General features: G+C 37.1%; 1 protein-coding gene across 1 annotated transcript; it reads left to right on the forward strand.

Annotated features, from left to right (window-relative positions):
* The first annotated feature begins 7,365 nt into the window (after positions 1 to 7,365).
* LOC113286930 (F-box/kelch-repeat protein At1g22040-like) lies at positions 7,366 to 10,174 on the forward strand. The gene is made up of 2 exons (XM_026535575.1): positions 7,366 to 7,562; positions 8,256 to 10,174. The coding sequence occupies exon 2, from the start codon at positions 8,335 to 8,337 to the stop codon at positions 9,730 to 9,732; it is 1,398 nt and encodes a 465-aa protein (XP_026391360.1). The 5' UTR covers positions 7,366 to 7,562; positions 8,256 to 8,334; the 3' UTR covers positions 9,733 to 10,174.
* Positions 10,175 to 12,524: the final 2,350 nt, after the last annotated feature.

Below are 12,524 nucleotides of genomic sequence, written 5' to 3' on the forward strand. Positions count from 1 at the left end.
TGTTTTTGTCTTGAAAATTGAACTTCTGCCTCTGCATGCCTCCTTCTTCTATAGAAGCAATATGTCTGATTCGCTTGTTATTCGCAGAAGATTCTGCTTCACTATTCTGCTTATTTGTTTACAATTAACTTCTCATCTTTAATTTCTGCAAAAGTTTGTGCATTCCTCAACTTTATATGCTGCATATACCATTAACTTCTAAGCTCTTTGACTCTCTGCAATACGCTTTTTCCAATTCCTTCGCTTACTTTCTCTTTCTTCGCACTTATCAATGTCGATTTCTTGACAGTTCCTACTTTCAATTGTATGTCCTCTGATTACTCCAATACCATTAGGCAAAGGGAACTTTATGCATTGATGAAATGTCGATGCCACCCCCAGTATATTGTGCAACCATGGTCTACCAATTAAAGCATTATAAGGTGATTCGACATCCAGTACACAGAAAACAATGTCCTTTGATAGGTTATGTAGGCGAATTCGCATTGTCACTTCTCATTTTGGCTTGTTCGCAGCTCCATTAAATCCATAAATTTTGTATGTTGAAGGAATTAACTCGTCATCTCTTCCGCTCATAGTTTTGTATGTGTGATAGAAAAGGATATCAACAGAACTCCCAGTATCTATTAGTATTCTATTCATAGCCCATGTGTTTGCTTCATCCTCTTCATCATCCTCTACTTTCGGATTTGGATTAATTCCTAATATTACCACCAATGGACATTCATGTGATTCTCCTCCGCCTGGTGTTTCTTCCGCGCTGAATGAGATAACTTGTTTTTGCCATTCTTTTAATGGTGATACTTTCACAAGATTTAGGATCTCTTTGCCTTCAACATCCCTCGCATACACCCTACTTAAGATATTATCATGGAAATTTTTTATATTCTTGAATGAATGTATAATCGAATTACAATACAAGTTCTTCGCTTTCGCACCTACTTCAATTATATGTACATTCTTTTCATTATCCGCTTTATACTCATTTCCCCTTGGTGGTGGTGGTGGAAAATTCTTTGGTTGTACTAAGAAATGGTTCAACTTTCCCTGTTAAATCATCCTTAATATGATTTTCCTTACATTTCTACAATTACTTGTTGTGTGACCGTGAAATCTATGATATACACAAAATTCTTTACTCCTCCTCCCTGGTGGTGGTTCGTCTCCTGCATTATGTGGTTCTGGAATCTCTTCCATTAGGATGGCAGTTTCCCATATCTTATCCATTGTGGTATTCAACTTTGGAAAATTTATCTGCTCCCACACTATTCTTCCATTTTTTTTTTATTATAATGTGTTTGTCGACCTCCAGAACATCCTGGTTGAATCGTATCAGTACCTCCGCGATTTTGATTTTTCTTTTCAAACTCTGCTTGATCTGCACTACCCATGGCTACCAGTTTTTGTTCCATTTCTGCAACATTCCTTCCTTGATTCCCTTGCGATGTACTCGCAACAGTATTTGTCAAACTTGGAAGTAAACTTGCATTTCCACCCTTCGCATCTGGTATTGCAACTGGGTAAGACTCCATATCTATTTGTGTCTCTTCAAGTGCTATGTACTCTTCTTGAAATTCGCGTAATTATGACATTTTTATTGTATCCTTTATCCGAAAGATTTGTGTATACAATAAATCTGTAGCAAAGAGAGCATTGATAAATGCAAGAATAAGGTGTCGCTCATTTACTCGTCTTCCCATTTCGCTACACATGGTTCTCCAGCGCGTTGTTAGATGACGCAAAGTCTCAGTTTTTCTTCTGCGAAGTCCGAATGCTGTCTCAATCCCTGGTCTTGACATATTATTGTTGATGTATTGTCCTAAAAAGACGTTCTGTAAATGGTGAAATGACCCAATGGATTCTATTGGTATCCCTTCAAACCATTTCAAAGCTTCTCTCGCCAAGCTCGCAGCAAAATATTTACACATGACCGCATCATTATTTTTCCATTGCAATAGAGATCGGGTGTAGGCTTTCACATGTTGTATTGCACAAGCACTGCCATCAAATATACTAGTAAATAGTGGTAAGCTGTATTTGGACAGTATTGCTGCCCTTTGGATTTTTCTTGTAAAAGGAGTTTTTCCAGCTTCTTCTACTGCTTCTTCTAATTGTCTCCTTCCACCATTTCTTCGTGTAGTCATCATTTCTCTTAATTCTGCCATTTCTCTCAAAATTTCTTCACTTAAGGTTTGATCTAAATCTTCTCGCATTGGTCTTTTTAATCTTGCTTGCCTCAGTCTATTATCATGATTTTTCTGACGTACTGCCTCTTGTATTTCACATTCTTCATCTTCTTCTCTTCTTCGCCTACATCTTTCTCTCTAAATGTTCATATCATTATGCACTCTATCATGCCTCTCTTCTTCATCTCTTCTTTGTTCTGTATCATCCATGTGATAACGTTCGTGTAGTCTTAATATATTGTCATGATTGTTTTGATGTAATGTTTCCTCCAATTCTCTCTCTTCAATTTCTTCTCTTCATCTCTGTCTATTTCTTTCATCTCTCGCACGTGTAATCTCCTCTTCGCGCTCATACTGATTCCTCACCGTTTCTCTTCCATGTATCATCATCTGCTCTTGTCTTGGATCATCTTCCTCTCTTTCAAGATTATGATGTGTGCGACGAAGAAGCTCACGTGGATGTTCATATCCTTTAGTTCCTCGATCTTGAATTGTACATCTTCTCTCCTGTTGATCCTGTAAATTGTTATTTTCTTGCGAATTTTCTTCAATAACTTCCATGCGATGTCTTTGCCTATCATTTTCACGGTTAGATTGACTTTGTTTTGATGAACTTCTGCTTGACCTTGATCTTGACCTTGTAGCACTTCTTGATCTCTATTCATGTAACCTAAGATTTTCTTCTCTCAGATCATCATTTTCACGAATCAAATTCGCACACTCTTTGTCATCTCTTCTCCGTTATGCAATCAATCTTTGTCTAAGTTCTGCAATTGTCATATCTTCTTCATTTCCATCAATCTTTCCTGGTATTCCAGTCCTTTGTGTTTCTTCACCAGTAAAACTTGTTTGCGAAGTATGAACACTCGCTCTATCATAATTAATATCATTATTCCGCTCTTGTTCGGGCTGAGGTTCAGTTGGAGTTCATTTTCTTGAGTTTCTTCTATTCTTTCCTCTTTGTGATCAAGATTTTTAATTCTTCTTCTTTCTGCGATTTTATTTCTCCTTCTAGCCGTTGTTCCTTGCTCAATAGTAGATCCGATTTTCACCATCTTTAATTTCAAAGAATTAAAAGTTTTCTCCACAATTTTCAGATCTTACTTTTTTCAAGATTCAATGTATTTACTAACAGGATTTATCACCCAAAACCGTTTCTGGCGCCAAAAATATAGTTGCAAGTTTCCTTACAACCACACTCCACTATCACTATAATCAATATTAGGTAATCATCATTAAACTCTCCATTGATTTATCAAGACTTAAGTCGGTTTACAAGATGGATACAAGTATTACAACAATCTTACTTGCTCCTAGATTTACTTTCTCTCTCCTGATTTCTTATCTAACACTCACTAAAAGAACTCTCCTTCAAGTAATAACCTCTCCTCTTTATATAAGATCTTACATAGTGGATGACAGCTAAGAGATCCTTTATTTTCGGAATCTCTATGCGATACACTCGCTCATGTACAATCACTCGTTCTCGCACAGACCATACTTCGCACAGATATTCACACTTTACTCGTGACTTTGCTGACATCATCCATTACGACATCTCAACCTTGCTATGTGCGATCTCCCTCGTTTAAGTTATATAGTCTTCACTTCGCATACTTACTAACACGTGCGATATCTCACTCCTACAATTTCTTTTCAGTTTTCCCCACCGTTTAAAAGTAAAAAACAAGATAGAACACAACCTATATTTTCAACTTTCTTTCAGTTGCTTGTAAGAAGACAACCTATATTCAGTCAAGTGGTTACAGATCGGAAAATAAAACAAAGGAAAAACCTTGCATAAATGTGCCGTGTGAATTTTTGAGTTTACCCAATCGAAATATATATATACAAGACCTAATGCATAGCTTAAGAGTTAAGAGTCTCATGCAGTTTATAGATCTTGAAACAAAATAATCCCTAAAATGAATGAGTCCATCTTGCAGTAAGTATGAGTGAGAGTACGTGGTGTGTCCACAAACGAATGATTATTATTTTTACACGTGAGCTATTGTTCCTTCAAGAAAATATTCAAGTACAAACCCCAGAACCATCACCAGAACTTGGTTTAGAACCAAACGTAACAACATCTACGATGGCTTGATTTGATATTTTCCCAAATCATATCACTTCTATGCTTAAATTGTGGAGGGTTCTTCTTGCCGGCCACGGCAATCTTTTTCCCAATTTCTACAGGTAGTTGTGAATGTTGTTCTTAATCCGTGATATTCAGTTAAATAATGATGCCTTTGGGACAATAAGTTCGATGTATCCGCAAGGGCTCCAGTAGATTCACTTTAAACTGTTGATAATGGAATTATTGTGATTGCTAACAGAGATTAAATAGAAATTAAGAAAAAAGGTTAAAGGTATACCAATCGCATAATTAAGTACACTGTTTAATGAAAGTGGGTGATTGACTTAGAGATCTAATATGACAAAGAGTTGTTACCTACAAAAGACAACTCCGTTCTTATCATTTTCCCATATGACAAAGAGTTGTTACCTACAAAAGACAACTCCGTTCTTATCATTTTCCCATACTTTTGTTTGATGGCTTGTCCTTACTCCACCTTAGTCAACAGTGAACTTCGCGGTTGGTGTTTATCTTAAAATTTGTTCCTACTTATTTACATAACTCTAAATCAGTGCCGAAAAGTGATAAGTAATCCCTGATTAATTGATTTTTAGATTTTAGTTTTCATGTCTAAATTTAGCTACAACGTTGGATGACTTTTAAGAATAAAGGAAAACTCTCTTCCAACAAAATATATTTTCTTCTTCCCACTATTAATTGGCCTAATAGTATAATTTAAAAATGATTTATCTCTCAAAATATACCATGGATGTTCGTAAATTTTATATTATTAGAAAACATTTTAAAACACCTACATAACGAATATAAACACGAGTATCAAATGATATAAAATCAACTATTAATGGGACAAAATCTAAAAACAAATAGGTCAATTAGTAGTGGGACGGAGAAAATATATCATAACAATATCTTAAAATATCATAACAATACCTTTAAAAAGGTGTTTGCATACACTCTTACGAGTTGCATTTCAACCTCTGGAAATAAAATGTTAGAAACTAAATCGATAACGATTAATCGGATTTCCAAAACTTTTTTTTCCTGACTTTTGCGAATAAATTCGGCTTTTGGAACCTAAATGGACAAACACGCTCTAAATAATATTAGCGATTAAAAGAATAAATCATTAGTAATTTGATTACAGATGCAAGATGACAACATGCAATACATATATCGTTCATGAAATACCTGATTCCAGAATTTAGGATTTGCCATGCTAATAACGAAAATTACCCTGCTAGCTAATCTGCTCATAGTTTTCGTATTTTAAACGTCCAAGATGATGAGAAGTTAGCTAATTTGATCGGTGGTTATGACTATGCATCATCAGAACCTCTAGTCAATCACAACATTTACTCACATGGGTTATCCATCTAAGAACTTAAAACTAGGTTTTGTATAAATTTCGAATATGATACGAAATAAATTGTCCGTGGATTTTTTTTTTTTTTTTTTTTATGTATACAAAACCTTAGGTTTTAGATAAAGACCTAAAAGGAGTACATAAAGGAGCTAGTGGCCAAAGAGGAGTCGCTACTCTCCTATTAGAATTCTTACAAAACATAGCCAAATTAAAAGAATCCAAATTTTGAAGTCTATGAATTGCTTTAACACCTACTAAGACACAGGAAATAAAGTATAGACTCTGATCATTTTCGTAATCTTTTTCCCTTCTAATTCGTTCATGGTAACTTAGATGAAAGCGTCTTTGAACTGCAGTATGGTAAAGCATGTTGAAACGAACTAAGATTTCCATGGATTTAGCGTGTATTTCTATGTTGATGTGCTGCCATTCCTTAACCCTAAGCAAATGCTAGATCAGCTTCTCTTGTTGTTTCTCCTTCTCCATAATATCCTGCATATCCTCTAGTCCCAATGATGTTTCCTGAAAAATCCAGAGCTGTAAGTGCAGTGATGTAGTTCAGATTTTCTGGATCCTGTAAAGTACATATTTTAATAGTTACACCAAAATCTCTTCCACTGTCAGAATCCATGGAGAAGTTTATGAGATCCTCATTGCTTAACCCATTATCTTCATATTAAAGGAGGGGGTTAACAATGTGGTTTTGATTATGGTGGATTCTGTTATGGTTGCATAAATGCTGCTTGATGTTAGTGGCGGTTTGTCTGGCATTTGGATGAATGTGACTGAAAATAAAGTCACACCTAGCCTTCCAAATGTACCAGCAAGTAGCTGCAGAAATATTGCATCTAGAATTTATAATCTCAGGGCTGAACCAAGAGTTTAGACAATCCACGAAGTTTGTGTTACGATCAAAATTCCTATGATTTCGGCCAAGCAGGAGGTTCCAAACTGAGTTAGCAGCAGGGCAGTTTAACATCATATGCGTGTAGGTTTCCTCCTCAGTATCGCACAACTGGCATATTAGATCAATATAGTGCAGAATGCTAGTAGTTTTAGCATTTGTGGAGAGAATCCCAAGAACACATTTCCGGATGAAGATCTGGATAACTGGAGCAACATCCATTTTCCATAAGACTTTCCAATTGCTGGTTTGAATATCATTGCTGTGTAAATATCCATCTTGGTTTTGTATAGAGATTTTACAGTAAATTTTCCAGAATCAATAGGATTCCACATTATTTTATCATCCTCTCCTAAGTGAATAGATGTTTGGAGAATGGCTTGAGCAGTAGAAGTATTGAAACAAAAATTTATCATAATAATATTCCATTCACTGTTTGGGAGGATGAGATGTCAAGCCTAGTTATCTCCGAAGTGAAGTTGACAGGTTTTGGGGTGATATTAATAATGGTTAGAATCTAGATGCTCAAACCCTAGTCATCCAAATGTCAGTAGATCATCTTCAAAGATATGCACACAAAAAAAAAGAAAAAAAAAAGATATGCACAAAATCGGTAGTTACCGTAGAAAGTCGGTCAAGGAAACCACCAAGTCGTGTACGTTCCGTGGGAAGAAAAAGTGGACAAATGAGTGACACAGTACCAGGAGGCTACCAGCTCAGCTGGCCCCACTGACGTAAGTAGGTGGAATTATGGATTCGGTTATGCATTTGGTAATTTAGTATTCCAGGATAAAACAGTACTTACCGAATCTGTTTATTATTTGATTCCATTCCCATTTCACACAATTCCAAAAAAATTCAACTGATGAGAAGAATTTTAGGAAAAAAGAAGAGCGAGAGAAAGAAATTATGTAAACCAAAGTATCTGTTTTGGTTCTATTTATTCCCTTTTCAAACCCTAATTCTGGATTATTTCATTCTTCTTCTTCTTCATATCAATTACAGATTCAGGTAATTATTTGTTTATCTTCTTCTCCAATTCGTTATTTTTAGCTGTTTGACTTGCAGAAGTAGATATTGACGTATCTTTTTTACTCTTTTTGGTGTAAATTTTGTAGAATTTGATTGAAATTTCGTTGTTTTGGGGAAATTTGTTGTTAATTTTGATTTGTGTGGAGTTGTTTTGGTGATGGGAATTAATTGTTTGGAGGTAGGTGTAAGATAAGATATTAGGGTTTTCAATCTAATTTCTCTTGTTGCTTATGTTGAATTTGGAGTAAAATTTGATATTTTTTATTCTGAATTCTGGTGAGTGACTCAAGGGACTGATTCAGGAAAAAGATGAACCTGGAAGGGAATTTGTCTAATTTTGAGTACATGATTGATGCAAATGAGAGTGTTGTGTGGTGGTGGTGAGTTTAGGTGGTATCTTATCGAAGCCGCCCTAGTTAGGTGTCGTGTCGGTAGTGTTTTATACTTGGATATTATCTCAAGCTCAGTTTGTTTGGTCATCAAATGTTTTACTAGAAAATGGTGTTCGGATTTGATGTTTTTACAGTCCGTAGCTAATTTATTGATAATCGCAGATAGTGAGCTCTGAAGATTTTACAGACATTGATTCCTTATGTTGCTTTACTCTGTCTACTTATTTGTTTCAGCTGCTCCTTTTAGTAAATTGTAAATGTACTATTTTGTTTTTTACAGGTAATGCATCGAATGGATTAGTTTATCCGTACCTGAATAACCCTAGTGTTCTGACGTTTTATGTAATCAGAGGTTTGTTATGGGGCAATTTTTTAGTGCAGCCTCGACCAAGGTTGGGTCGACAGAGGGCAATGAGGTTCCAGGATGTGAAATGTGCAAGAGGCAAAGGATGTCTTCGTTCACTGATGGGGAGAATCCAAGACTGATTCCTACTCTCCCTGATGAAATTTCTATTCAGGTTCTTGCTAGATTACCAAGAATTTATTATTTGAAGGGAAAAGCAGTGTCAAGAAGCTGGAGAAGTGCTATCATGAGTTCTGAACTCTATGATTTGAGAAAAGAATTTGGGAAAACGGAAGAATGGCTGTATATACTGACTAAGGTTGAAGATGATAAGCTCTCATGGCATGCTTTTGATCCTTGGTCCCAAGCCTGGCAGAGGTTGCCCCCAATGCCTGATATTGCTTACGGCGAGGAGGACAAGAGAGTCTTCTCTGGGCTTGCAGATGTTCTTAGATCCTGGTTAGGGCGAATATGCCCGTTAGATCGATTGCCATTCTGTGGTTGTGCCATTGGGGCTGTTGATGGCTGCCTCTATGTCTTAGGTGGATTCTCGAAGGCCTCAGCTGTGAAATGTGTTTGGCGTTTTGATCCTATTTTGAATAGTTGGAGCGAAGTGGAATCTATGTCTGTAGGTAGGGCATATTGTAAGACGGGTATATTGAACAACAAACTATTTGTTGTAGGAGGCGTTAGTAGGGGTCGAGGTGGTTTGACTCCTCTTCAATCTGCTGAGGTTTTAGATCCTTGTACAGGAATATGGTCAGAAGTACCAAGCATGCCGTTTTCAAGAGCTCAGATGTTACCAACTGCATTTTTAGCTGACATGCTAAAACCCATTGCAACAGGAATGACTTCATATCGAGGGAAATTATATGTTCCCCAAAGTCTCTACTCGTGGCCCTTTTTTGTCGACGTTGGGGGCGAGATTTACGACCCTTCGACAAATTCGTGGTCGGAAATGCCTAGTGGTATGGGAGAAGGTTGGCCTGCTAGGCAGGCTGGCACGAAACTTAGTGTCGTGGTAGATGGAGAACTATATGCTTTGGATCCATCTACTTCCCTAGATAGTGGTAAAATCAAGATCTATGATCATCAAGAGGATGTTTGGAAGGTTGTTATCGGCAAGGTCCCTATTCAGGATTTCGCTGATTCCGAATCTCCGTACCTACTTGCTGGTTTTCTTGGAAAGCTTCATGTTATCACTAAAGATGCCAGTCACGACATTGTAATAATGCAGGCCGACCCTAATCACCAGCTTGATTCTGTCAGCTCACAATCTTCAGCTAGCTCCTCGTCGTCCTCCCAAGATCAACCGGAATCATCAGAAGAAGTAGAACCTGATGTTTGGAGGATCATATGTAGTAGGAATTTTGGGTCTGCCGAACTAGTCAGCTGTCAGGTTCTTGATATATAACACGTAGTTCCAGTCAATATCAAATCTCTCCAGTATCTATTTTGGGAATCAAATTATTGCACCCATTTGCCTTTCTTCAGGATAGTACCCTTATAAAATAGTACCCAGTCGTAAGACGTATAGTGTGCAGCTAGTATGAAATTTTTGTGAGCTAGACTCTTGGTGCCGAGGATATATTGAAGTATGATAGGATATTGGTCAATCACTTACCGTTTCTGCAGCCCTGAAAGGTATTGTGTAAGTTGTTTTAAATGTATCTTGTGTTTATCATCTGTCTTGATAAAATATCACAGTTTATATTGGTTTTGTTTGATTGCCGTTGTAAGTCTTTTATTTATTCTTGTTTGTTCTTTCTCATGTATGTAACCAATAAAATCTCAAGATGAATAAATCCCAAAATGTATTTTGCCCGTTTCTCATAAAAATAGGAATGTTACACGAATTGTGCTTATGATGTCTTGTTTTCTTACAGCCTTGTTTGTCATATTAAGATCCTAACAGGTTCTCTTCTGTAGCTTGTTTACGGTGTAGGCTCTGAATTTCAGGTGGGTCGAAAGTGATGCAATACACATTGCAGAAGCAACAGATGAACATGCAGGTTTATTACCACAGCATGACATCTTTTATCTCTTTGTTTTAGAAGCTTACTAATGGTAGGGTCCTCATAATAAGATTTTATTAATGAAAGATGAGAAGGCATAATGTGTGTGTGGTGTTCGACTACTTCATATTATTATGCTTCATCTTTTCTGTTTATTCTGATGCAAGTGCAAGCACCACTAACACCTTCCCTCTCTTCTTAATCATATCTTTCAGTATCTCTTTTGTTATTATAAATCTTTCTTTCTTCCCGTTTTTTTCCGATTCTGATTGCAGAAAGCTTTCCTGCCGAACGAACTCCTGGTAATAAGAATTTTAGAACAATCATCATTCCTTTAACCTAAATTTGGGTATCTGCTTTTTATCAGTACTTGAAAGGAGGGGATCCAACTAAACCCCTCTTCTTTTCAGCTTCATCATTACAAGCACTACTTTTCTTTGTTCTGGACGTCATCCTAGGTTCCATTTATCTCCCTTTGCATCTTTAAAATGTATGGAGTGTCCTTGAAGAATGCATGATCTCAAGGGTTGAAAACACTTTTAGTCAAAAACTGATAAGAATGCATGTTCCACACACTTTTAGTCAAAATTGCTTCCAGGTAACTTCAGTTTTCCTTGTCTGAAATATGGAAGAGTGTTGGTAGGCTCTCAAAACTGCAGCCGCCTAGGCTTGGTTTTTGGCCCTCTTTGTGTATATTTTATGACTGGTAGCCTGGTAGGTGAAATCCTAAAGTAAAATGGTGGTGGCCTGCTATTAAAAATTCATTAATTTTGACTAATAATGTTTAGACTCATTGGGTGTGATTGACCAACAACTAATTCTGGATTAGAATTGTCTGTTAATGGATTTGGTTTGAATGGCTTATTCACCAGAAAATGGGATTAGTGGGATTGATGGGATTATTGCCCCAAAGCACTCTGGTCACAGACGCCTCTTTGCCAGAGTCATCTTATGTCATGCAGCTTGAAATCGCAAATTCTCAAACTCTACCTACTAGTCTAGAAGTAACAGTAAGAAATACCGGTTAGTTTCGAATGTGCACCAGTTCCTTTTTTCTTTTTCTTTTTTTTTTCTTTTCTGATCGATGTAGAACATCAACTCTCAATTCGTACACTTTCGGTTTAGACACTTTCTTTCAAGATGGAGCCAGGTGGAACAGGTTTACCGACTTATTAACCGGTTTTCAAACTAGCAAGTTATCCGGACTTGTAAACTGGCTTTCCCATGCCTATTCAGTGACACAAAAGCGTTCAAAAAAGGCATGATACGTGGCAGTTCATTTTTGTGGGTCCCACAGGAGGAAACAGTAGATTTTTTCCATTTACGAAACAGTATTGATACACACACTACGGTGTGTACCGAGAGGATCTGACGGTCCCTCTTGCAGCGTGCTTAGCATCAGGAGGATAGTGGACAAGCATGAGCCCCACCCCGGTGCTAAGACTTCGGTTTATCTAACATTTTCTGGGTCCCACCCCTGAAGGAAAGAAAAGTCCAGGTCTAGGCAGTATTCCTGTCCCGAGCTATGTAGTCGATTTCGGCCATCTCGGCCGAAATTTCGGCGAAATTCCGGATTTCGGTCCAAGAAGACGAGATTTTGTTAATTTCGGACGGACGAAATCTTTGCGAAAATTTCGGTCGGAAACGCGTTTTTCGGTCGGAATTTCGGCCGGAATATATATATATAATTTTTTTTTAAATTGAGTGGATTAATCTCAAGTACAAAAATTAAACAGATTAATTCACTCACTAGTATTATTGCTTGTTGTTGTGTTTGAATTTCTTGACCTAAAATTATCATTTGGTGTTGATGATGAGGAAGGTGAACAACCAGATTTACTAATATTATGTTTCTTTTAAGTGGGTCAATACTCCCTCAATCTTCTAGTCTGACTCAAACTAGGATTGGAATTAATTGAACTTGGCAACAAACACTTCTTATTATAAAAGTTGGAACCGAAATTACACCGAAATTTGAAAACGGAATCTCCCCGAGACAATGTTGTACCAGTGTCTCGCTCGGGACCGAGATAAACCGGAATCCGAAATTAACTACCTTGGTCCTGAGTAAAAAAAGGTGTCATTTTTCTGTTTCATTTTCTGTTACAGAGGGTCTGAAAGAGACTTGGCATTTGGGTTCGTTTTTTACTTTTTCAGTACACACACAGCAATAAAAGGGGGGGTTGTACTA

Source organism: Papaver somniferum, chromosome 6 (assembly GCF_003573695.1).
Source record: "Papaver somniferum cultivar HN1 chromosome 6, ASM357369v1, whole genome shotgun sequence".
NCBI classification, from domain to species: Eukaryota; Viridiplantae; Streptophyta; class Magnoliopsida; order Ranunculales; family Papaveraceae; genus Papaver; species Papaver somniferum.